At 38.9% G+C, this 27,194-nt stretch overlaps 1 protein-coding gene across 4 annotated transcripts in view; it reads right to left on the bottom strand.

The window, feature by feature from the left end:
- CPQ (carboxypeptidase Q) overlaps positions 1 to 27,194 on the bottom strand; it is a 601,598-nt gene that overhangs the window by 314,582 nt on the left and 259,822 nt on the right. For all 4 annotated transcript variants that reach the window (XM_089336354.1, XM_051844650.3, XM_089336355.1 and 1 more), the window contains exon 4: positions 10,927 to 11,134. In XM_089336354.1, the coding sequence (XP_089192480.1) occupies positions 10,927 to 11,134 (208 nt within the window). The remainder of the gene's footprint in view (positions 1 to 10,926; positions 11,135 to 27,194) is intronic.

Raw genomic sequence — 27,194 nt, 5'->3', positions numbered from 1 at the left:
ACAGAAGAAAAAAATTATGAGGGGAATAGTAGACCTGAATTAGGGCAGTAACCAGCAGTATAGGCAAGGTAAGAACAGGCTTTTTCAAAGATACGCTGAAAATAGACTCAATAGTATGTGATACCTGACTTTAAGATAGTGGCAAAATGGAGGGATTAAAAAATATCTTGAAGTTTTGTAATCTGTTGATAGCTAGATATGGTTCTATCTTTTACATCTTGGTAACAAAGTATTTATGCCAAACTCTTTAAATACTAAACAAAACTATGGCAGAAGTTAAAAATTAATTCTGAGAGTCAAGATCTCTGAAATTGTCCATCCACACAGCTGGAGAATGAGCTACTCCCAGAGAATATGGGAATACAGAGAATGTGGCACTTCATCTAGGGGGCTTAAAAAATCTAGGTTGATTGAACAATTTCAATTCAAGGCATTTACCCCAAGTAAATAAAACACAAATCTATCAAAAGACTAATACAATAATGTTCATAGATGGCTTCTTCATAACACGCAAAAAGTAGAAAGCACCCACATGTCCACCAACTTCTGAAGGGATAAACAAAGTGTAGAATATCCATACAATGAAATTTGCAGAGCAATATAAAGGAATGAACAATGAATATCACAGCCCAAATAAATCTCAAAAGCATTATTCTGAGTGAAAGAAGTCAGGCAAAAGAATTCAGATTATATGATTCTATTTATATATGAAATTCCACAAAAGGGGGGAGGAGGCAAGATTGCGGAATAGGAAGGGAGCACACTGATAGTCTGGGGAGAGACAGTTTAATAAAAGTGGAGATACTGCAGGTTCAAGGAAGAGTAGGGGAGGAAACAGCAGAAGAAACTCTTCCGGAACGCGTGATTCACAGTGGACCTGCCGGGAGAGCGTGGGGGCCCACAGTTCGGGACACCAGCGGCAGACTCAACACACCAGCGCTGGAACGCGAGGTGAGCCGAACTTCAATAGCCCGAGACACCGGCAGGCAAGCGGAGAGAGGAGACTAGAGGGAATGACCCCCCCGGGGGGGGGGGAGTTCACCAGGCTAACTGGAAGAGAGAGAGAGAGGAAAAAAAAAAAGGTGACTGATACGGACACGGATTTCTCTCTCTCCACTCACCTCTCAAGGGCGAGCAAGACAAAGAGCAGGCGCCATCTTGGACAAAGGTCATAAGCAGAGCGACCTCAGGTCTGCACTGGCCCTGAGCCTAGCAGAAAAACCTGACTCTGGGTGGGGCGAATTAACAGGAGATTAGGACCTAGTAAATTTGTGGTGCTACTGAACTGAGACTGTGAAAAAAGAGACGGTGGGGGAGAGAACTCACAGAATTCACGTGAGTACTCTCCAGAGACGCTATAATTCTGTAACTTTGGCAACCCAGTGGGAGACTGAAGGAGAATTTGAGCCCACTCTGAGGGCAGAACAGATTCCCTGTGTGGTCCTTGGGAAAGAGCTTCTGATCTCTGGCTCCTGTGGGTATATCATTTGCCTGCTAACTACCTCCAACTTCGTTCAGCTGTGCGGAATTACTTCCCTTTTGAATCAAAAAAAGAAAGAAAGAGAGAGAGAGAGATCTACCATGCCTAACCTGGGAGTGTCACCTTTGGCACACCAAACAGAGCTCTCAGGCCACACCCATCTCAAGCCTCTAAGGCTCCATCAAAAACAGACAGTCCACTTAATCTAGAGTCATAGTATAACAAGAAAAAGCACCACAGTGAAGAAACCAAATATCTCCAATATGCCAAATAACAAACGCAAAAACCGAGATAATAGAAACAAGGAAGTCACCATGACGCCCCCAAATGAAAAAGATACCCTAATTCAAGATTATGAAGATGATGACATAGAAGAAATTCAAGATACAGATTTCAAAAAATTGATAAGAACATTAAGAAGTTCTCAAAAACAAATTATTGAACTACAGAAATCCTTAATGGACAAGATAGAAAATCTCTCTCATGAAAATGAAATATTAAGGAGGAATAAAAATGAAACAAAACAACTACTACAACAGGAAACTGTGATAGTGACGAGAAATCATAATGAAGTGAAGAATTCAATAGATCAAATGAAAAACACAATAGAGAGCCTTACAAACAGAATGGGTGAAGCAGAAGAGAGAATATCGGACTTAGAAAACAGAGAACAGGAAAGGATACAGTCAGACCAAAGAAAAGAAGAGGAAATTAGAAATCTAAAAAATATTGTCAGAAATCTTCAGGATACTATTAAAAAACCCAACATTCGGGTTCTAGGCATGGAGAGGGAGAAAGGATTATAAGGCCTTTTTAGTGAGATATTAGCAGAAAATTTCCCAGGTTTGGAGAAGGACAGAGAAATCCTAGTACAGGAAGCTCACAGAACCCCTAATAAACATGACCAAAAGAGATCCTCACCACGACACGTGGTAATTAAACTCTCCACAGTGAAACATAAAGAAAAGATCCTAAAATGTGCAAGAGAGAAACGTCAGATTACTCTCAGAGGATCTCCAATCAGACTCACAGAAGACTTCTCATCAGAAACACTACAAGCTAGGAGGGAATGGCGAGATATAGCCCAGGTACTAAGAGAGAAAAAATGCCAGCCCAGAATATTATATCCTGCAAAGCTATCATTTGTGAATGAAGGTGAAATAAAGACTTTTCATAGCAAACAGAAATTGAAAGAATTTGTTGCCACTCGTCCAGCCCTGCAAAAGATGCTTAAAGATGTGTTACACACAGAAACACAGAAACACGGTCATCAATATGAAAGAAGGTAAAGGAAGGAAAGCTCACAGCAAAAGATCACAGGGAATTCAAAGCATATATTAGAACTTATCTTTGGCAAATGGCAGGGCAAAGTTACCACTTATCATTAGTCACATTGAACGTGAATGGCCTGAACTGTCCAGTTAAAAGACACCGATTGGCTGATTGGGTTAAGGAACAAAACCCATCTATTTGCTGCTTACAAGAAACGCATCTTTCCAACAAAGATCCATACAGACTGAAAGTGAAAGGCTGGAAAAAGATATACCATGCCAACAGAAATGAAAAAAGAGCGGGCGTAGCCATCTTAATATCGGACAACATAAACTTTACCACAAAAACTGTTAAGAGTGACAAAGAGGGACACTATATAATGATTAAGGGATCAATACAACAAGAAGATACAACAATTATCAATGTATATGCACCTAACTACAGGGCACCGGTTTATCTAAAAGATTTGAAAACGGACTTAAAGGGAGACTTAGACCCCAATACAATAGTACTGGGGGACTTCAATACTCCACTCTCAGAAATAGACAGATCAACAGGACAGAAGATCAACAAGGATACAGTAGATTTAAACGACACTATAGCCCAAATGGATCTAACAGATATATACAGAACTTTCAATCCTACAGCTAAAGATTTTACATTCTTCTCAGCAGTACATGGAACCTTCTCTAGGATTGACCACATACTAGGCCATAAAGCTAGTCTCAGCAAATTCAAAAGAATTAGAATCATACCATGCAGCTTCTCAGACCATAAAGGAATGAAGTTGGAAATTAGCAACTCAGGAATCCCTAGAGCATACGCAAACACATGGAGATTGAACAACATGCTCCTGAATGAACAATGGGTCATAGAAGAAATCAAAAGAGAAATCAAAAATTTTCTGGAAGTAAATGAGGATAACAGCACAACATACCAAAACTTATGGGACGCAGCAAAAGCAGTGTTAAGAGGAGAGTTTATATCAATAGGTGCCTACATCAAGAAATTGGAAAGGCACCAAATAGATGAGCTTTCAATTCACCTCAAGGATCTAGAAAACCTACAGCAAACCAGACCCAAATCTAGTAGGAAAAGAGAAATAATTAAAATCAGAGAAGAAATCAACAGGATTGAATCAAAAAAAAAAATTACAAAAAATCAGCCAAACGAGGAGCTGGTTTTTTGAAAAAATAAACAAAATTGACACCCCATTGGCCCAACTAACTAAAAAAAAGAGAGAAAAGACCCAAATCAATAAAATCAGAGATGAAAAAGGAAATGTAACAACAGACACCACAGAAATAAAAAGAATCATCAGAAATTACTACAAGGACTTGTATGCCAGCAAACAGGGAAACCTATCAGAAATGGATAGATTCCTGGACACATGCAACCTACCTAAATTGAACCAGGAAGACATCGAAAACCTAAACAGACCCATAACTGAGACAGAAATTGAAACAGTAATAAAGGCCCTCCCAACAAAGAAAAGCTCAGAACCAGATGGATTCACTGCTGAATTCTACCAGACATTTAAAGAAGAACTGACTCCAATTCTTCTCAAACTATTCAGAACAATCAAAAAAGTGGGAGTCCTCCCAAATTCTTTCTATGAAGCCAGCATCACATAATTCCTAAGCCTGAAAAAGATGCAGCATTGAAAGAGAATTACAGACCAATATCCCTGATGAACATAGATGCAAAAATCCTCAATAAAATTCTCGCCAATAGAATGCAACAACACATCAGAAAGATCATCCACCCAGACCAAGAGGGATTTATCCCTGGTATGCAGGGATGGTTTAATGTGTGCAAGACAATCAATGTGATACACCACATTAACAGACTGCAGAAGAAAAACCATATGATTATCTCAATAGACGCAGAGAAAGCATCTGATAAAATACAACACCCGTTCATGATGAAAACTCTAAGCAAACTGGGTTTGGAAGGAACATTCCTCAATACAATCAAAGCAATCTATGAAAAACCCACAGCCAACATCCTATTGAATGGGGAAAAGTTGGAAGCATTTCCACTGAGATCTGGCACCAAGCAGGGATGCCCACTCTCACCACTGCTATTTAACATAGTTCTGGAAGTTCTAGCCAGAGCTATTAAGCAATAAAAAGAAATTAAAGGGATACAAATTGGGAAGGAAGAACTCAAACTATCCCTCTTTGCAGATGATATGACTCTTTATTTAGGGGACCCAAAGAACTCTACTAAGAGATTATTGGAACTCACAGAAGATTTTGGCAAAGTAGCAGGGTATAAAATCAATGCACAAAAATAAACAGCCTTTCTATACACAGACAATGCCATGGCTGAGAAGGAACTTCTAAGATCAATCCCATTCACAATAGCTAAAAAACAATCAAATACCTTGGACTAAACTTAACCAAGGACATTAAAGAACTCTACGATGAAAATTACAAAACCTTAAAGAAAGAAATAGAAGAGGATACCAAGAAATGGAAAAATCTTCCATGCTCATGGATTGGAAGAATCAATATCAACAAAATGTCCTTCTCCCAAAAGCAATTTATAGATTCAATGCAATCCCAATCAAGATACCAAAGACCTTCATCTCAGATCTGGAAAAAATGATGCTGAAATTCATATGGAGGCACAAGAGACCTCGAATAGCTAAAGCAATCTTGTACAACAAAAACAAAGCCGGAGGCATCACAATACCAGATTTCAGGACATACTACAGGGCAGTTGTAATCAAAACAGCATGGTACTGGTACAGAAACAGATGGATAGACCAATGGAACAGAATTGAAACATCAGAAATCAACCCAAACATCTACAGCCAACTTATATTTGATCAAGGATCTAAAACCAATTCCTGGAGCAAGGACAGTCTATTCAATAAATGGTGCTGGGAAAACTGGATTTCCACGTGCAGAAGCATGAAGCAAGACCCCTACCTTACATCTTACAGAAAAATCCACTCAACATGGATTAAAGACCTAAATCTACGACCTGACACCATCAAGTTATTAGAGAACATTGCAGAAACCCTTCAAGATATTGGCACAGGCAAAGAGTTTCTGGAAAAGACCCAGGAGGCACAGGCAGTCAAAGCCAAAATCAACTATTGGGATTGCATCAAATTGAGAAGTTTCTGTACTGCAAAAGAAACAGTCAGGAGAGTGAAGAGACAACCGACAGAATAGGAAAAAATATTTGCAAACTATGCAACAGATAAAGGGTTAATAACCAGAATCTACAAAGAGATCAAGAAACTCCACAAAAACAAAACCAACAACCCACTTAAGAGATGGGCCAAGGACCTCAATAGACATTTTTCAAAAGAGGAAATCCAAATGGCCAACAGACACATGAAAAAATGTTCAAGATCACTTGCAATCAGGGATATGCAAATCAAACCACAATGAGGTTTCACCTCACCCCGGTTAGAATGGCTCACATTCAGAAATCTACCAACAACAGATGCTGGCGAGGATGTGGGGAAAAAGGGACACTAACCCACTGTTGGTGGGACTGCAAATTGGTTAAGCCACTATGGAAGTCAGTCTGGAGATTCCTCAGAAACCTGAAGATAACCCTACCGTTCGACCTAGCCATCCCACTCCTTGGAATTTACCCAAAGGAATTTAAATTGGCAAACAAAAAAGCGGTCTGCACCCTAATGTTTATTGCAGCACAAGTCACAATAGCCAAGACCTGGAACCAACCTAAATGCCCATCAATGGTAGACTGGATAAAGAAATTATGGGATATGTATTCTTTAGAATACTATACCGCAGTAAGAAACAACGAAATCCAGTCATTTGCAACAAAATGGAGGAATCTGGAACACATCATGCTGAGTGAAATAAGCCAGTCCCAAAGGGAGAAATACCATATGTTCTCCCTGATCGGTGACAACTGACTGAACACCAAAAAGGAAACTTGTTGAAGTGAAATGGACACTATGAGAAACGGTGACTTGATCAGCATAGCCCTGACTGTTAATGAACAACTTAATACATTATCCCTCTTAGTAGTTTTTTTTGTCCGTTCTACTTAATATGACTGGTTTAATTCTGTAATTAATACACAGTTATTCTTAAGTGTTGAAATTTAACTGAAATGTGATCACTGTTGAACTTGAGAGTGGGGATGAGAGAGGGAAGAGATGTACAATTTGGGACATGCTCAGGCTGACTTGCCCCAAATGGTAGAGTTGGAGACATGCCAGGGGACTCCAATTTAATTCCATCAAGGTGGCATGTACCAATGCCATCTCACTAGTCCAAGTATCAATTTCAGTTCACAATTGATCATAATGAAAGGACTGAGTCAAAGGGAGCACATAAACAAGTCTAGTACCTGCTAACACTAACCGATAGAATAAATAAAGGGGAGAGTGATCCAACGTGGGAAGCGGGATGCTCAGCAGACTCGTGGAGTGGCGGATGTCCTAAACAGCACTCTGGCCTCAGAGTCAGCCCTAAAGGCACTCTGATCTGGCTGAAGAGCCCATGGGAGTGTTTCAGGCATGGAAAGCCAAGACACTCTGGCAAAAAAACAAAACAAAACAAAACAAAACACCTAAATGAAAGATCTCTGTGAGTGAGATCCCAGTGGAAAGAACAGGTCTTCAGGGAGGGAGGTGCCTTTCTCTGAAGGGAGGAGAGAACCTCCACTTTGACTATGACCTTGTCTAAACAAGATAGGAGTTGGAGAACTTAAGGGGCTTCCATAGCCTTGGAGATTCATGACTGGTGCATAGGGAGATTGCTGATGCCATAAACAGGAGTGTCAATTTGTAAAGTCAACAACAGGAGTCATGGTGCACTTACTCCTCATGTAGGATCTCTGTCCTTAATGTGCTGTACATTGAGGCTTAATGCTATAACGAGTACTCAAACAGTATATTTCATTTTGTGTTTCTATGGGGTGGAAACTGTTGAAATCTTTACTTAATGTATACTAAACTGATCTTCTGTAAAAAAAAAAAAAAGAAGAAATTAGCAATTCCCAGCTTGACCCCCACTGGGATTAAACATGACAATAGGTCTGATCTGATTTCATCATCATTTAAAAAATCATCTATTATTTTTCACTTTAGGTTTCTGTGTGGGAGCAAACTGTTGAAATCTTTACTTAATGTATGCTAAACTGATCTTCTGTAGATAAAGAGAATTGAAAATGAATCTTGATGTGAATGGAAGGGGAGAGGGAGTGGGAGAGGGGAGGGTTGCGGGTGGGAGGGACGTTATGGGGGGGAAGCCATTGTAATCCATAAGCTGTACTTTGGAAATTTATATTCATTAAATAAAAGTTAAAAAAAATAATCACAATAGCTTAAAAATATGTCATAAGCCCTTGTTTGATTTTAAAATAATCTTTACCAGTTTCTACAAAAAAAAAAATTCCACAAAAGATAAAACAGCAGGTCTATAATGGAGATCAGTAACCAGCAGTGGCCAGGGAGATAGAAGAGAAGATGGACTACAAAGAGGCATAAGGAGAATATAGAAACAATTCTAAATTACAATTGTGGTATAGGTTACATTACAATACACATGTTCAAAATTCATCAAATTGCACACTCCAATTTGGTAGATTTACTTTATATAAATCATACCTCAACAGAGCTGATCTTAAAAAAGAAAACATTCAAATTGAGTTGAGATAAAGAATAGACCTGAGCTGACTCTCAATAATTTATTTTTAATCTAAATGCTTCCGCCTCAGATCCTGATACCCCAACTGCTTCATGTTAAAGATCCCAGTAACTCATGCTCACCCTGCCACCCATCCCCTGAGAGCAGAATTAACTTGCCCCACCCCCAAAGCTGACACTACAAAGGTACTTTAAAAAGTTCATGGGAAATGGAATTAAAAGTAAGTTTGGGAAAAGCATTGTGGTATGGCAAGTTAAATTGCTGCTTGGGGCCCCACCATCCCATAGCAGAGGGCTAATTTGAGTCCTGGCTCTTGTGCTTCTGAGCCAGTTCTTGCTAACGTACCTGAAAAAGCAGTGGAATATAGACCAAGTACTTGGACCCCTGTCACCCATGTGGAAAATCAGGATGGAATTGCTACTCCTGGCATGGACCTGGCCCAGACCTGGCTATTGTGGCCACTGGGGAATTAAACAGCAGATGGAAGCTCACTCGTTTTTTATATCTCTTCTTATCTCTTTCACTCTGCCAAATAAATAAACAAAATTTTAAAAAAATTGAATATAGGGGGCTGTCATTGTGGCACAGAGGGTTAAGCTGCCACCTGTAACATCAGCATCCCATATGGGCACTGGTTCATGGTCTGGCCACTCCACTTCCAATCCAGTTCCCTGCTATTGTGCCTGGGAAGGCTGCAAAGGATGGTCCAAGTCCTTGGGCCACTACACCTATATGGGAAAACCGGATGAAGCTACTGCTTTCTGGCTCCTGTCTGGCCAAGCCTTGGCCATTGTGGCCATTTATGGAGTGAACCAGCGGATGGAAGATATCTCTCTCTCTGCAACTCTGACTTTCAAATAAATAAAATAAATCTTTAAAAACATTTAAACCTAAGTTTATCCTGTTGTAAAAAAAATTTTGAAGTCCATGCATGTTTTTCTCATAGCATGCATTTCCATGAACTTCTTAAAGATCCCTCCTATATAATCCTAAACTCCAAACTCTGGACTAGGAACTTGAAGATCACAAAACTTGATCTTGGAACTGCTCACTCGGGAAAATACCTGGTTAGGAAGGCACTTTAAGAATAGAGTCCGAATAGTGAGTCAGCTCTTTTCTTGTTACTAGTTTCCTAAAGGAGTGAAGGTCCTGGCTTATTTGTTTTCTCAGCATTGAAATCATAGCTATAGCCTTCTGCCTCCCTAGATCTACTGGGGGGTCTTTCTTTTCCATGATTCCTGTGGTCACAACCCCACAGTTGATGATGCCCATGCACTGGAAGTAGGAGATTTGGGAAGGTACAAAATGGTCCTGAACTGAAAATGTACTTTGAGTATGGGACAAGTCCTACATCAAGACTTGTTTTTCCTTCCTCAAACTCCATCACTATGCACTTGTTACTTCCTCTCATTGATGTCATTAAACAAGATAAAAGTCTGAAATGCCTGAAAATTTATTTTTAATTTATATTTTCAGAATTTTTATAACTAAGGGAGATTTTTCACCAGAAATATTCTAAACATGTTTTTTGGCACATTTTATATTGTATCAGTGAGCACCCTGGGATGTACCAAAGGCTGTACTAGGCTATTAGACTGATATGCATTATTTAATCTAGTCCTAAGAACAATTCTTTTGTCCCATATACTATGGCTTTCTAGGCAGATAACTTTTCTGAGATTCAGAGAATATGTAACTTGCCTAAATTATTCAACATTTAGCTAATATAGAGATTGGATCTGCCTCTAAGACTATTTTAAAAAACTAGCAATTGCATGTCAACTATGGTTTAAAATAAAGCTTGATTTAATATTTACAAGGTGAGTTTTTGCAAGTAAGTTTCCCTCTAGGTGAGATCCTACTTCATTGAACTTTCAGGATAAAATAGATAATTCACACAATAAGCACAATATTAGCTACTGGTACGATCTCAAATATGAAGCCAGCTGCAAATGTAATAAATATAACACATAAGTACATATACTTCTTTCAACATTCAGAAGTTTAATTTCTACACCATGGATCCCATTCTTCCCTTCAATTAGCCTTTCTCTTCTTCAGTCAATGCAGAAAAAATTTTGACGGGGAAAAATGCATAGTAAGCATGTGTGCATTCTGTATCCATGTATCAAAATAACCATATATCAAAAATATCTGGGGAAAATTGTGTCTGTACAAAAAAGGTGCTGACACTCTTTCTTGCAATTATTCCCTAAACAGTATAGTATATTAACTATCTACATTGTATTAATGATTATAAAAAAGCTGCACATGATTTAAAGTACTTGGAGGATATGAGAAGGTTATATACTAAGCGACTTAAGCAGCTATGGATTTGGGCATCAGAAAGGGATCCTGGACATGGTACCCTGCAGATCCTAGGAGACAAACACATGAAGCTTCTCATTTAACGCAGGGCCATCTCTGCAGATTCATGTTCTCTCTTTGTAAACTATCTCTTAAAAACACAAACTTCATCAAAACTTACTTCCATTATTGGAAGACCCATCCCCCTCCGTCACTCACCTGCTCTGGAAACTTGCTCCCAGTGATCTCAGCTACAGTGTTGAAGGACTCAGTATCACAGTAAGTCTTTGCATCCATCTTTAACTGAATGACAATTCTGACCCCTCGAGAAGCTAGTCTTGACATCATTTCTGCATCTTCCACTGTAATACAGGCTGTTGGGATCTTGGGCACGCCATCCTGGTATTCCTGAATACCTGTGTGAGGACTTGAGAAAAGAAGCCACCAGTTACCTTGAAAGTAAAATATGACCCATATATATTTTTAAATGTCCCTGTATATTGACATTTCATTTTCACTAATATTTGGTCATCAGGAATTGGGGATGGGCAGTATTGGTTTGTTTTTGTTTTTGTTTTGTTTTTTTGCTTTTGATGTGAATACAATTTTTAGCTTTGTCAAAAAATTTAGAAGCATCAACTTCACAATCATCTCACTGAAAACATTACACAAAATTTCTTTTTAAAAATATGCAGGTGATCCTTTAAATTAGCAAACTGTCATGAACTATGAAGGATACAAATAGTGCCTCCATGTCCAAGAGGTAAGCACATCTGTACAAGGAGACAAGGCAGTTCTCAAGTCAATGAAAGCTACAAGCCAGAAAGTTCTTAATCTGGAAGAAACTGATCCAGATACACTCAGCTCTGTGCCCACTGATAGACTTCTCCTATCTAAACACAGAGATCCAAATAAATGGTCCTGCATCACAGGTAGAACTCTGTGCAGGAAAACTAGAGAATAACGTCTAGGGAAACAGCTATGCTCCCATGAGGAAAAGTGCTTAATAAACCCACATCCATAATTTTGTTGCCGTAAGAGAAAGAAAACTAATACAATCTTGGCACTGAAAGAGACACTATTCCAACTGGTCAAAATTTTCCTACTAATCTCCAGATGCTTCTTTAAATGGATACACTTACAGCTGACATTTATATTAATCCACTGTTAACTCAACATCTGTATCTGCTAAGAAGTTTATTAAAAAAAGATTTTCTAAAATTACTTTTATATTCTTTTTTTTTTTTTTTTTTTTTTGCAGGCAGAGTAGACAGTGAGAGAGAGAGACAGAGAGAAATGTCTTCCTTTGCTGTTGGTTCACCCTCCAATGGCCACTGCAGCTGGCGCACTGCGGCCGGCGCACCGCGCTGATCCGATGGCAGGAGCCAGGTACTTCTCCTGGTCTCCCATGGGGTGCAGGGCACAAGCACTTGGGCCATCCTCCACTGCATTCCCTGGCCACAGCAGAGAGCTGGCCTGGAAGAGGGGCAACCGGGACAGAATCCGGCGCCCCGACCGGGATTAGAACCCGGTGTGCCAGCGCCGCAAGGCAGAGCCTAGTGAGCCTAGTGAGCCGCGGTGCCAGCTTATATTCTATTTTTTATAATTTATTTCTTTTACATTCTTAGAATTGCATCACTGGCCAACATTGAATCTGTTCTCTTTGTATTACTATTACATTAACATAAAAATAAATATAAGCAAATTTCAAAAAAATAGGAGGCCTCACAGACCCAGTGAACCTCAATAGTAAGCTCTAAATGTTGGCTGTGGCATCCCTTAGATAGTTTTTAATATTTTTTAACCTAGAAGCCTGTTATTTAAAGTATACAAATGTCATGCATTTCATACATAAAAATTTAGGAACATGGTGATTCTTCCTAACCTAACCTTCCTCCTGCCCTCACTCCTACCCTTATTCCTCCTCCCTCTCTTATTCCCATTCTATTTTTTTTACAAAGATCTACTTTCACTTTACTTAATGACCATAAGGTTAACTCTACACTAAGTAAAGGGTTCAACAAACACTTAAAAAAATGTTCCTCAACAGTTGAGGCTAGGATTGTTCAAAAATCATCACATCTCAAAGTGTTAATTTCACATCTATAGATTACCTTTTAGGTACTCTATTATTAACACTAGACAGGTAAGAACATGTGGTATTTGTCTTTAGGGGACTGGCTTATTTCACATTTGCACATTGGGTGCATATCCATTTATTATAGTTACATCTTCCTGTAGAATTGATCCCTTAATCATTACATAGTGCTCTTCTCTGTCTCTTTTAACAGTTTTTGTGTTAAAGTCTATTTTTGTCTGTTATTATGATGGCTACACCTGCTTTTTTCTGGTGTCCATTAGCATGGAATTTCTTTTTTTATTTATTTATTTATTTATTTTTTTATTTTTTGACAGGCGGAGTGGACAGTGAGAGAGAGAGACAGAGAGAAAGGTCTTCCTTTTGCCGTTGGTTCACCCTCCAATGGCCGCCGCGGCCAGCGCGCTGCGGCCGGCGCACCGCGCTGATCCGATGGCAGGAGCCAGGAACCAGGTGCTTTTCCTGGTCTCCCATGGGGTGCAGGGCCCAAGCACCTGGGCCATCCTCCACTGCACTCCCTGGCCACAGCAGAGAGCTGGCCTGAAAGAGGGGCAACCGGGACAGAATCCGGCGCCCCGACCGGGACTAGAACCTGGTGTGCCGGCGCCGCAAGGCGGAGGATTAGCCTAGTGAGCCGCGGCGCCGGCGGAATTTCTTTTTCTATCCTTTCACTTTCAGTCTGTGTGCATCTTTGTTGGTGAGATATGTTTCTTTTAGGCAGGAAATAGATGGGTCCTGCTTTTTAATCCATTCAGCCAAAAAATCAACTATGTTCCCATCAAAAATAAAATTCCTCTTTCAAACTGCCCATTTTTACCCCCGAGGTACATACAGCACCAAACCCTTCCAGACCACGACATCCTCCAGATCACACAGTCATACCACAGCCTAACAATTTCTATGAGTTAAACTCTTCCCTTTAAAATGTTATTTTCTATTTCCAAATTCATTTTGGTTTGTGTTGCATTTACAGGACAGCCTTTCTCCTCCTATCTGCCACAACACATTTCTCTCTACGTGATAGCTTAATGCTTCTCTCTTACAGTGGTGACTCCAATCTCCACATGCACAAACACAATTATCTGGTCTTAACTGTCACTGCTTTGTTGATATGACAATACCATGTGACTGTATTTCAGGTGACTGTTCACTTAAAGAAACTGCATAGTTAATTGGCTAATAACAGAGACTCTGAAGTAGGACTGCTTGGGTTCCAATCTGTACTATACCATTTATTCCTAAATGGTCCTTAAGCAAGTTACCCAAATTTTTTTGCTGCAGGGGCTTCATATATAAATACAGGTAATAATAATAACTATCTCATAGAGTTATATTAAAGAATCAATTAATTTATTCGAGTAGATCATTTATCCTGGAACAGAGTCATCACTTAATAAATGCTAAATGTTTCATTCATTTACTTGCCAATTACATCACCTCTGGAGAGGCTACCTAAGCTCAAGTTGTTGGTGCCATCTGAGTACAATATGTGTGGGTATTTCTTAAACATTGAATATCAATTTTATTCTTCATAATAACAGATACCAAAGGCTTACAAACTCAGAATATGGAATACAGAGATCCTGAATCTGAATCTCTGCAACTTAGATTACCTTCTTGTTTCTGTTTCCTCCTTTGTAAAGCAGAGAATATTAGCACAAACTATAATATTGCCATGAGGAATAAAATACTATATATAAAGAATTTAAAAGTGTTTGGCACGTACTAATTATTTAGTAAACATTAGTTATTGTTATCTTTTCAGTGCTAATTTTTCCCACTGAGTTGGCAGAGTGATTAATGACCAAAAAATGTCTTGCAACATGTAGGGAGACAATCTAAAGATGTATTACTCAAATTACCTTACGTGATGTCTGAGATTCAACAAACTCTCATTGTTCTCACACTATAACTCAAGGAAAGGTCAGTATGATACTTCTCAATAGGTTATCTTAAATACCATTTAAGACAAGCTTGCATTAATAAGTTACAGCTAAGAGTTCTTAAAGTGGAGACTTTGCTGCAGGTATGCACCCATGGCTCCACTTGGGGGAATAGCACTGAAAGGGATCTTCTAACTGTAGTTCTAAATTCAAAAAATAAAAGGCTTTGAATTTATTTCTACAATGAACCATGCGATCTAGTGGTGGAGCATCCATTATTGCTTGGCAGATGGAGGCAAAATGAACACTCAGCAGTTTTACTTAGAATCCTGAAGTAAAATTGTCCTGGAAGAAATAATCAACATATATTTCACCTCCCACTACTCAGCATTGAAAGAAAAAATAAAATCCTGTCATTTGCAACAAAATGGATGCAACTGGAAACCATTATACTTAGTGAAATAAGCCAGTCCTAAAAAGACAAATACTATATATTCTCCCTAATCTGTGGTAACTAAAAGAGTACCTAAAAGGCAATCTATAGATGTGAAATTGACACTTTGATTTGAACAGCCCAGGTCTTGACTGTCGAGGAAAAAAATTTTTAATACTATTTGTTGAACTCTTTACTTAATGTAGGGTTAACCTTATGAGTATAAAGTTAATTAAAATAGATATTTGTAAAAAATAAGAATGAGAATAGGAAAGGAAGGAAGAAGAGGGGTGGGAATGCAGGCAGGCAGGAGAGCAGGGTGGGAAGAATCTGTATTTTCCTAAATTTGCATATATGAGATACCTGATGACTGCATATTTTAAATAAAAGGTTTCTAGGCAAAAAAAAAAAAAAATCCACCCACAGTTAATACCATACTAATGGTGAAAAACTGAATGCTTAGGCCGGTGCCACGGCTCACTAGGCTAATCCTCCGCCTTGCGGCGCCGGCACACCAGGTTCTAGTCCCGGTCGGGGCGCCGGATTCTGTCCCGGTTGCCCCTCTTCCAGGCCAGCTCTCTGCTGTGGCCAGGGAATGCAGTGGAGGATAGCCCAAGTACTAGGGCCCTGTACTCCATGGGAGACCAGGATAAGTACCTGGCTCCTGCCATCGGATCAGCGCGGTGCGCCGGCCGCAGCGCGCCGGCCGCGGCGGCCATTGGAGGGTGAACCAACGGCAAAGGAAGACATTTCTCTCTGTCTCTCTCTCTCACTGTCCACTCTGCATGTCAAAAAAGAAAAAAAAAACTTAATGCTTTTTAATGCAATCAGGAATAAGACAAAGATGTTTCTTCTCCTCATTGCTATTCTAGAAATTAAACAAGAAAGAAAGGAATCCAAATGGGGAATGAATAAGTAAAACTATTTCTAGCTACAGGAGAAATAACCTTGTATGTAAAAAAAAATCTAAGTAATCAAAAATGACAAAAAACTATTATAACTAATTAACAAGTTCAGCAATGTTGTAGGAAACAAGATCAATATACAAAAATCCATTGTATAATGGCAATAATCAATAAAATACAGCAGTAAGAAGCAAAGGTTAATCTTAAAATTAATTAAGGAATTCCATGTACATTAGTAACTAAACCAATGAAAGACTACAAATACATTTAACAAAATGAGTATAAGACTTGTACATTAAAAACAATAAAAACTTACTGAAATAACTATCTAAATCATATCTGATAAGGCACCTGTAACTAAAATATATGGAATTCCTATGAATTCAATAATAATAAGGCAACCAAACTAAAAAAACAGACAAAGAATCTAAATGGGCATTTCTCCACGGAAGACATATAAACAGGTTGTAAGCACAAGATGCTGAACACCCTCAGCCAAAAGGGAAAAGTACATCAAAACCACAATGAGATGCCTCTTCTCAAGTAGGAGGATGACTACATCCAAAAGAAATTTAAAAAAAAAATATTGCAATAGAGGAAGAGACATTTAGACCCTTCCATAATGCTGATGGGAATGTAAAGTGGTATATAGCTGCTTTGAAAATTAATTTGACAGTTCCTCAAAACATTAAATATGCACTTACCATATTAGCCCAGCAATTCTACTCCTTGGTATATCCACAGGTACTTCAAAGAGTTCATGTACAAATGAAATTAAAACTATGTTTTCTCTGGTATGAAAAATCTTTGAAACCAATGCATAGTTTTCTCAATATTCATTTTCTATTAAGTATTTGAGGATCCCTTATATTATCAAGAGAAATGAAACATATGTTCACACAAAAACATGCACATAGCAGCACCATTCATAATAGTCAAGAGAAGGAAACAATTCTAATACGAATCAACTGATAAATGGATAAACAAAATGTAGTATAGATGTATAATGAAGTTATGCTCAGTAATTAAAAAAAAAATCTACAACACAGATGAACCTTGGAAACATCATCCTAAAGCCAATCACAAAAATTCACATATTGTCAGAGTATATTTATAAATGTGGAACAGGTGAATCTCTAGGGACAGAATGTAAATTTTAGATTGCCCAGGATTGGTGAGAGAGATGGGGATGGGACATCAACATTAGTAGGTATGAGATTTCTTTTATGAGTAATGAAATGTTATAAAATTAGATAGTGATGATAGTGATGGTTGTAAAACCTACAGAATTCTGCAAGCTGAAAGAAGTAAATTTTATCGTATGTGAATTATATGCCAAATAAAACTGCTATACAGAATATCAGGTTCCAGATTTTCTTTAAGGAGTGAATCTTGGTGTCCTCCTCATTCAAAAATCATGCTTCCATATACCTGGGTTTATGAGATATCTAAAAACAAAACCTACTGGTGTTTCTGCTTGCAAGACAGACAGTATGCTTCAAATATAATTTGAACACACAGAGGAAAAATATGGTATCTGTAAGCATTGAATAAGTCTTTCCAATTTCATCAAATTTCTTGTGTGTTTATGAAAAGCGATGCAACTTGAAGCCAGCTAAATAATTTACTTTTATGTACATAAGGTAAGTGCAATGTTTAAACTTATTTATTTGAAATTTCCCACCTGATTACCACACTTCAATCAAAACTCTTTTTATTTCTAGTCACTTCTGACTAGCTCTTTATAAAAGACACCAGGCACTTCACATTTCGGAATATTTCAAAATTTGCAAAGCTTAACTTAATACCTGAAAGCAGGTGTCAGCTCATACGTTAAGTATCCAGCAAGAGAACAGTTATGTATTTCTATGAGGAATATGGAGGTTTTTGCAAGGACATTGACTAAAATGAAAATCACAGCACTAAGAAGTCACAGAATATCTACTAAAGACAGGGTCTAGAGGTGAGAATGGCTGTGAGGACTGTGAGCCTATGAAGCCTACAGTCCACTGTTTCTATAATTTTGTAAACGAATCTTCATTAGTAATTATTATGTTTATTAGTAAACCTGGTTTGATTTTTTTAAAATCAGTTTGAAAATAATTCTATTGGAAAAAATTACAATTGATTATATTAATTTCTTTTAAATTGCTTATTTTAAGAATTAATTCTCCTTAGATTTTCACTGTCATTAACAAAAAGAGCAAATTCATCTCAAATGATTGTGCTGTCACTAACCACACTGAGGCAAAGCATTTAATTTATGTAATAATGTCACAAAATGGTAACACTAAAATAGTTCAACTCACAGGTGAAGAACAAAAACATCTGCTTGAGAAAAGAGACGGAGGCATTAATTTTCATTCCTAAGTTCTAAGATTCAGGTGAAATGGCAGGAGAAAGATAGGGAAAAGTCAAATTTCCGAATTCTGTTCCACATGGATGATCCGTAGGAATAGAACCCAAGCAATGTGTTCATGATCTCATGCTCATCTGAAGAGATGAGTGAGAAGGCTATCACAGACCTGTGACAAAGAGATGCCACCTCTTCCAAAAGAGAGGAACACGCTCAGCGCCACATGAATGTGGGCAAGAGAGAAGACAGAAAAATGCCCAGGGGAACAAAACTGATTTTTTTTTCAACTTTTATTTAATAAATATAAATTTCAAAAGTACAACTTTTGGATTATAGTGCTTTTTCCCCCTATAACCTCACTCCTACCCACAACCATCCCATCTCCCACTCCCTCTCCCGTCCCATTCTTCATTAAGATTCATTTTTAATTATCTTTATATACAGAAGATCAACTGTCGCTCCCCCTCTTCGTGGAGGAACGACACAGGACCCTGCGCTGTTCTTTCGTCTGCTCGGCCCTCCCCGGGTTTGCTGCTGGTTCCTCCCGGGTTGGCTACTATCCCTTCCACCTCCATGGAAGGGCAATTCCCCCTGGCCACATTCCCCACTTCCGCAGGGGAGCGGCACACCGCCGGCCGGCTTTCTCGGGGGCTGCACAGGTGTTCCTTCAGCTAGATGTTCCCCTTAGATGTTCCCCATAGATGTTCCTGGTGCATGCCGTCTCTCTCCTCCTTTATAGTCCTCCTCCGCCAATCCTAACTCGGCTGCCCACACGCCGAGTACGCTGCTCTCCAATCAGGAGCAAGTCCTACAGTTTATTAGCTGAACTGGAGGCAGCTGTGTGGAAGCTGTTTACTTCTCTCCCAGTGCCATATTGTGGGAGAGCAGATGCATAGAATAAGTCTTAATTCCAGTAACTCAGTCCAGTCCGGGCTGCTCCCCACAATCAACTTAGTATGTAATAAGTAAAGATTTCAACAGTTTGCACCCACACAGAAACACAAAGTATAGAGTACTGTTTGAGTAGTAGTTTTACCATTAATTCTCATAGTACAACATATTAAGGACAGAGATCCTACATGGGGAGTAGGTGCTCAGTGACTCCTGTTGTTGATTTAACAATAGACACTCTTATTTATGACATCAGTAATCACCTGAGGCTCTTGTCATGAGCTGCCAAGGCTATGGAAGCCTCTTGAGTTCACAAACTCTGACCTTATATAGACAAGGCCATAGCCAAAGTGGAAGTTCTCTCCTCTCTTCAGAGGAAGGTACCTCCTGTGGGGAGCAACCCGGACTAGACTGAGTTACTGGAATTAAGACTTATTCTATGCATCTGCTCTCCCACAATATGGCGCTGAGAAGGGAGAAGCAGCTTCTACACAGCTGCCTCCAGTTCAACCAATAAACAGCAGGACCTGCTCCTGATTGGAGGAGAGCAGCGTACTCGGCGTGTGGGTAGCAGAGTTGGGATTGGTGGAAGAGGACTATAAAGAAGGAGAGAGACAACATGCATGAGGGAACATCTAAGGGGAACACCTGTGCAGCCCCCGAGAGAACCGGCCGGCGGTGTGCCGCTCCCCTGCGGAAGTGGGGAATGTGGCAGGGGGAACCGCCCTTCCACGGAGGTGGAAGGGATGGTAGCCAACCCGGGAAGAACCAGCAGCAAACCCGGGAAGGGCCGAGCAGACGAAAGAACAGCGCAGGGTCCTGTGTTGTTCCTCCACGAAGAGGGGGAGCGACACCTCCTTCTTTGATGGCCCGTTCTTACTGCTGGGATCTCACTCACAGAGATCTTTCATTTAGGTCTTTTTTTTTTTTTTTTGCCACAGTGTCTTGGCTTTCCATGCCTGAGAAACTCTCATGGGTTTTTAGATGGATCCAAATTCTTTAAGGGCTGATTCTGAGGCCAGAGTGTTGTTTAGGACATCTGCCATTCTATGAGTCTGCATTCTATGAGTCCCACTTTCCGTGTTGGATCATTCCCTCCTTTTTAATTCTATCAGTTAGTATTAGTAGACACTAGTATTGTTTATGTGATCCCTTTGAAACTTAATCCTATCATTATGATCAAGTATGAACTGAAACTGATCACTTTGACTAGTGAGATGGCATTGGTACATGCCACCTTGATCGGATTGAATTGGAATTCCCTGGCACGTTTCTAGCTCTACCATTAGGGGTAAGTCCTAGTGAGCATGTGCTGAACTGTACATCTCCTCCCTCTCTTATTTCTACTATTCTATTTAACAGGGATCACTTTCCCAAAACTGATTTTTAACACCCATACATACAGGAAAGATTTTTTACTTTTTTTCCCTCAAAAACATGACACACACACACATGTAACGAAGATTTAAAAACATAAGGATTCATCAGCCTGGAAGATACTTAGAGATCAGCTAACCCAGATCATCATCCTTTCATTCAGAAATTTCTGTTAACTCTGCTATTCTATGCTGTTCTCTCATTACCCTCAGAGCCCAATATCCTCCTGTTAGAACAGACATGAACTATAATTTATTGCACATTTAATTGGAAATGAAGCAGGATAAAAACACTGGAAATGAAGCAGGATAAAAACTTAACAGAATTCTTAATTGTAACTGGAAAAATTGGAATTATTTCCTTCTTGAGATAAAGAAAGCGTATTTCAAACAAAGCAGCGGTTACATGCTTAATGGAGAAACACTGGAGCTGTGTTTTCAGTGTGTGTGCCACAAAAAATAGACCTAAGAAATACTGTAGGAGGGAGAAGATTGATTGTTAATAAATTAATAAAACACTGGATACTATTTCCCAGTGTCTGGGGGCATCATACTGTGTATTCGCCTTTCGTAGACTCTGAGAATAACACCGTTAAGCAGAGTACTTGACTAAGAATTCTTCAAACTTTACTGAATAGAGAACCTGTTTTCATAGATCACTCTTACTGTCTCACAGGCTAATATGAGGAATCCATTTTCTGAAACATTGTTTACTCTTTTAAAGAAGACCAAGACAAGAACACCACCCGCGAGTGTCACAATACAGGTTATCAAAAATAATGCTTGTATCAGTATTTCCCACCAACTCATTGTAAAGTTCTTCTGGTCCCCTGCTACCAGAAAGGAAGTTCCAAACCTAAGTGTCCAGTAGAAAATCTTATAGTCTGGCCCTGTTTTGTTTCTTTCTTAGAAAAAATGTTTATTCATTTTAATTTATTTGAAAGGCAGAATGACAAAGCGAGATATATTCTATTTTTTGCTTCACTCCTCAAATGACCATAATAGGCAGGGCTGGGCCAGGCTGAAGCCAGGAACCAAGAGCTCGGTCTAATTCTCCCATAGCAGGAACTCTGAAGAACCTTAAAAATCAAACCAAGATGGAGTGACCTAAGCCAATACCATTAAAAACAAGAAGTCACCTTTGCCCCAAATAAAAATTAAAGTTTAAAAATTATAGCCCTAAACTTTTTCCCCCAAAGCTAAAATTAGCTGCAGCTATAAAAATAAGGGACCCTATGCTTAGCTAGCTGCGACACTTGTGCCTGGCTGTGCTAAGACCTAACCCAGTTTGTATGCCTCCTAATACTCAAATAACGGTGTGGGAAGCAGGACACCGCTCTCCCACAAGGGGAACAAAGGGAGCGAGACGTCATCACCCTCAGGGTGAACAAGATGGCGCTGGCAGGGAAAGGAACTACTAAAGAAGTAAACAACAAAATGGCGACGAGGTGCATGCCTCCCATGTGATCCCGTAGCTGAATGGATAGAAGACGCATGCCCTTCACATGATCAGCTCGCGGATTGGACTGCTGTGTGCATGGACACAGCACTTTTGATCAGTCACTGCGGGTATATAAACCATGTGGCTTTGTACTGGGGGCACTCTCTGGACTCCCGAGTTCAGGAGGCCCATCTGCGCAGATGCCAAATAAATCCTCTTGCTTTTGCATCAGCTGGTCTGGAGTCTGAGTTTTTGGGGTGTGCCTCTCGACATGTTAGCATCCTCACTCCGAGGGTCTAACAACTCAAATATTTGAGCCATCATTTTCTGTTTCCCAGGACCTGTGTTAGCAGGAAATTGGATGGCAAGTGGAGCTGAGATTTGAGCCCAGGCACTCTAATATGGGGATGCAGATTGCAGACATCACAAGCGGTGACTTAACCCTCTGTGCCACAACACCCTCCCGATTCATTTTTTTCCTCATCTTGTACTGCTGACCTGAATCCTAGTATATTCCTCTAACAGGCACTGACTTCTTAGCATTCTCAGAGGACATCTTTCTGTTTCCCAGCATGGGCCTTGACTCATGCTGCTCCCTGAATGAACTGCTAACTCCTGCGAATTGCAGCACCTGGCCATTTTCCTCCAAGGTTCATTGCGATCCAAAAGCCTTTCAAAGCATCTGAGCAGAGCTGGAGACTCATTCCCTTCGGTACCCCTGCTTCCATGTCCACAGCTCTGTCTTCAGCCCTTAGTACAATACGCTATATGCATGTGTTGAGAAGCCTGTTCCAGATAGCAGCTCCTCAAAAGTCAAGACTTGTCTAATTCTTCTTTGTATAGCAAGAACTTACAAATTAGATGTGTTTTAGGTGTTTATAGGTTCTACTACATCTTTGTGTTCAACAAATACTGTATTTGATATGAAATGCATCCAAAGAATACACAATAAAGAATCTTTTAATATAGTAGCATTGCCTTGTTGGATTGTAAAATATGTTACAATTATTGAAATACTATAATAAACAAAATATAGATTCCAGAAATAAGTTTAAATTATAAGACTAGCTAGAAAATGCACAAAAGGAAAAGAGTAAGTATATAATAATGATGGATATAATTGCATTTATTTTAAAATGTAAAATATAAGCAAGGACATAATATATGAGACAAATTGAAATAAACTGTTTTTCACATCGCTGCAGCCATTTGGGGAGTGAACCAGCAGATGGAAGATTGATCTCTCTTTATTGTTCTGCCTTTCAAATAAATAAATAATAAAATATGTGATATTAAAGTTTCTAAAATAATGTAATATCATAGTATAAGTATAAATTTGAGATTTGTAGCTAATTAATAATTAGCATACAAAATATTTTGAAAAACAATATACAAAATCTATGCTTGCATTCTACTTGGTTAGAAGTTGTGACAAACAACTCTAAGGTAATTCATCCCAAACTTTGTCCTTCACCTTGTCTAAATAAAGGTTGAATAGCTACTTAGTCTCCCAGTTTCCCTGGGAAGTAGAAGTTGGGCAGATGACATTCTCCATCAGTTTTTCTGGGTCTCCAGTTTGCTGACTGCAGTTCGTGGGATCTCTTAATCTCCAAAATCACACAAGCCAATTCCTTACAATAAACCCTTTCTTGTTCTCTTTCCTCATATGAGGTTATTTCAAAACATTTAAGGAAAAGTGAAGTTAAAAGATAAATTTATTTTTATCTATCCATGGGCTTTTAATAGTATGAATTTTCCCAAGCTTTTTGAAGAACCCTTGTTTATATAGATGTTAGTTTTACTTTACTAGAGAACACTAAAATTTGTCATAACTAGTCAAATTTTCTTTTATTTCCAGCCAAATGTATTCCCAATGTTTACCTAGATTAAAATAGAGAAATCTGTGCATTATATTCAAAAATTATAGATATTAGGCCTTATCTTTTACAAATACATGGTTTCACATAAAGTATATGAATCTTAACTTAAATTACTATACAAGGCCATTTACACACCTAAATTGAAACTAAATCTACTATTGTATTAACTGTGGGGAAAAGAGTACTTATATCCCATGGTGATGGTACTACAAATCAGTTTGATCTTTTCTGAGATCTCATTTCCCCATATGTAGCAAAATCTATAAAAATTCTTTCTTACTATGTTGTGCTTTTTGTACTTCAGAGAAAAAATTCCTTGGCAATAACATAAAAAAATAAAAAAGTATACTTAGATGTTCTTTGAATTTCTGTGTATACATGTGAAAATTTAGAAGCAATCCAGCAGATGGCCTTCAGGAGATGTAGCAGGAAAATGGAAGACTTCTATAGTATACAAATGCACAAAAACAATATATGAAGCCATGCTCATGAAGTAAGGTACAGTTAAAAGAACTAACACAAGTATGCATATGATAAAGATTGAACATGAATTTGCAATGAAATAAGCTGAGTTAATACTCATTTGGTTTTTGAGAAACTAGTCATCTTGTTAAACTGTAATCAAGAAAATTGCAATAGGACCAATAAACAGAATTATATTCTTAAAAATATGTGCCACAACCTATAAAAACCAGGAAGGAAAGCCTGAAGCTATCACAGTAGTGATATGAATCCCTGAAATTTAAGCACTTGCGACAAAATAAAAATTAAAAAAAAAATTGTTGAATTTTTTTTTTCTTCCATCATCAGTTACATGAAATACTTGCAGGTGAATCCTTCTGTGGTGCCAGTTCATCAGTGGCACATCTACGCAGAATTACACAGCTAACATTTTCTTGATGTCAATCGCATTTGTGCTCAAGGATTCTCCCTATACATCTGGTAATGTTTAAAATGTTTATCCATATGTGTGTACTTTTTCTAAGCCTCACAGGCAGGAGGTACATTTTTTAGTCTTCTAATCATGTATGTGGTCATACACAGGGTCTCTTTCCCACACAGTAACATAGAGGGGCACAGAAATCATTCTGAAAAAATTGCTGGCACAGATAAGAAATCGGTATTGAGTTTTCAAATGAGGAAAACAGTGTATACAAACAGCATCTGTGCATAATTATCAGTATTTTTGCTTATATACTTCCATGAAATTTAAACAGATGAGCTTTGATTTTTAAAGTTTCTGCCCCTTACCATTTTTTATGCATTAGTGTAGTATCAGTGTTTTTTTTTCTTCTTAGTCCTACACACCATGTAAAAGCCTTTACCCAATTATCTAAGGAGCCCTAAACCCCACAGAATTAAGAAAGGTGATATACTTGTTCCATAGACCCCTCAATCACACACCATTCCACAAATCCACAAAATAATGCAGAGAAATATTAATATTTCTGACAGAATCCATAGAATAGTCCAGAGAAATTAATGACAATCAGAGCTAGCACTTAACTGAGCATTTACTATGCACCTGCTAGTATACTGTTTATCTGTACCCACTCATTTGCCAGTTACCACTATACTATGAAGTAAGGACTCTTGCTGTCTCCATTTCACAGATGAGGAGATTGAAACACAGAGTGGCTAAGCCTTTGGTTTCACAGCTAGAAGTTGACAAAGCCAGGAGGGAACCCTGGAGCCCTGGGAAGCTGGTTCAAGTCATACTCCTAGCCTCAACATCTATGATATTTTGCCACCCACCACTCTAGTAACAATGATGATGAATACTGTCAGTAGCAGTAAAAATTACTATCTATGAAATACTGATGTCATACAATAACTAATTTCACACACAACCTTATTGAATTTCCGTATCATTTCTGAGGTAGGTGCCAATATACCATTTCTGAAGTGAACTAACACAGAGTCCACAAAAAAGTAAAGTTCTCTTGGCAAGAAATAGTGAACTTAGAGACCAAGCTTTTATTTTTCCCACAGTTAAGAGAACCTATTCTAGCCACACAGTATTTTTCAATTGTTTATATCTGTGACTAACAGAGATGCATGGTTATAAATGATAATTATTATCACTACTCAAATTTTGCATACATGTATATTTTGAAGTACCATCCAGCACTGAGTTTATTCACATATTTAGCATCCATTATATATCTGTATCTCTTCTAGCCCATCAGCTCCTTGAGAACAATAACACTTTTTTACCTTTGTGTACTTAGTGTTTAAAGCACAATTCACGATTCATAGCAGGTGCTCAGGAAATAATTTTTGAATGCGGTAACCTGTGACCTATAACATTAACTTTCTTTTACCATCTTGTCATTTTATTTCAGTTTCCCCCCACACTTTGCCATTTACTGATCTTGTATTATGTATGTCAGAACAACAGAGAGGGCTTGCTGAAGCAGATTTCTGGTCCAACCTCTAGAATTTGCGTTGTCCAGGGTGGAGCCAGGAAAGTATTTAGTCAGTCAGTCAGTTAGTTAGTTAGTTTTCAAAGAGTTACAGAGAGAAGGAGAGACAGAAAAGGGAGGGAGGGAGGATGGAAGGGAGGGAGAGAGAGAAGAGAGAGAGAGGAAGGGAGGGAGGGAGAGAGGGAGAAGGAGGGGGAGGGCAGGGGGAGGAAGGGGGAGGGGGGAGGGAGGGAGGGAGGGAGGGAGGGAGGGAGAGAGAGAGAGAGAGAGAGAGAGAGAGAGAGAGAGAGATCCTTTATCCACTGGCTCACTCTTCAAATGGCTGCAATGGCCTATACTAGGCCAGGCTGAAGCTGGGAGCCAGAAGCTTCATCCAGGTCTCCCATATGGGTGGCAAGGGGCCAAACACTTAGGAACAGGTGTTCATTGTTACAGAACAAATCACAAATATGCATTTATGGAGGTGCCATGAGCTAACCAGTCCCTGTTCTCAAGGAACTGACATTTATTTGGAACAATGTTAGATTCATGACAACAATGACTATGGAGTCATGGACTCAATGGCTATAGTAAGAAACCTACTGAAGCCACCTTACAAAAGGAGTATTATCCCTCCAAACCAATCACTGCAGTGGGCTGCACAGTTACTGCAGTAATTGCCTGTTGCTCTAAATAATTTTGGAACTTTTCCTCTGAAACTGCCTTCAAAGCACTTCGCAGGCTTATAGATGGTCTCAATGGAGGCAAATTTGGTACTTTAAAATTAGAATTGATTTTTGAAACAGTCAAAATATGAAT

The sequence above is a fragment of the Oryctolagus cuniculus genome, chromosome 6 (genome assembly GCF_051225735.1).
Source record: "Oryctolagus cuniculus isolate XC-2025 breed Fujian yellow rabbit chromosome 6, ASM5122573v1, whole genome shotgun sequence".
Taxonomy (NCBI): domain Eukaryota; kingdom Metazoa; phylum Chordata; class Mammalia; order Lagomorpha; family Leporidae; genus Oryctolagus; species Oryctolagus cuniculus.
This window is presented reverse-complemented; position numbering and strand designations above follow the sequence as displayed.